Genomic DNA, 374 nt, shown 5'->3' with positions numbered 1-374 from the left:
GGAGTATTTTTTTATTATTATTATTATTATTATTATTTTTTCCCCACTGGTAAAGGCTTATCTCATAGTCTTGCAATCTTTCTGGTAAGTATTTCCTGAGAGGGGGTATAAGCCAAGCAAATGGAGGATCTACCTACATACAATAAGCAGCAGGAGAAGCCTTGCCTGTATGGCCAGGGCTAGCAGGTCATACATAATAATTTATTATAGTACCTTTCTGTTTCCTGGTCTGTGGCTTGCTGCTTGTTCTCAAAGCCAGTGAAGCTGCTCATATCCACATAGCCGTCATTCTCATTAGCAGCAGATAATGCCCTGCTGGGATCTTCAAAAAACTCAGTAAAAGTTCCTGCTCTGGTGGATCTTCGAGGAGGAAT

General features: G+C 40.6%; 1 protein-coding gene across 1 annotated transcript in view; it reads right to left on the bottom strand.

Moving 5' to 3' along the window:
* Nucleotides 1–213: 213 nt before the first annotated feature.
* The window catches only part of LOC103777610 (FYVE, RhoGEF and PH domain-containing protein 5-like), a gene marked incomplete at its 3' end in the record, with an annotated part of 2,898 nt that continues 2,737 nt past the window's right edge, over nt 214–374 (bottom strand). Inside the window, exon 2 of the mRNA XM_008945169.1 lies at nt 214–374. Coding sequence (XP_008943417.1) covers nt 214–374 — 161 coding nt within the window.

The sequence above is a fragment of the Merops nubicus genome, unplaced genomic scaffold, assembly GCF_000691845.1.
Source record: "Merops nubicus isolate BGI_N331 unplaced genomic scaffold, ASM69184v1 scaffold13198, whole genome shotgun sequence".
NCBI lineage: Eukaryota > Metazoa > Chordata > Aves > Coraciiformes > Meropidae > Merops > Merops nubicus.
Note: the sequence above shows the minus strand (reverse complement) of the source record. Positions and strands in the feature narration are given on the sequence as shown.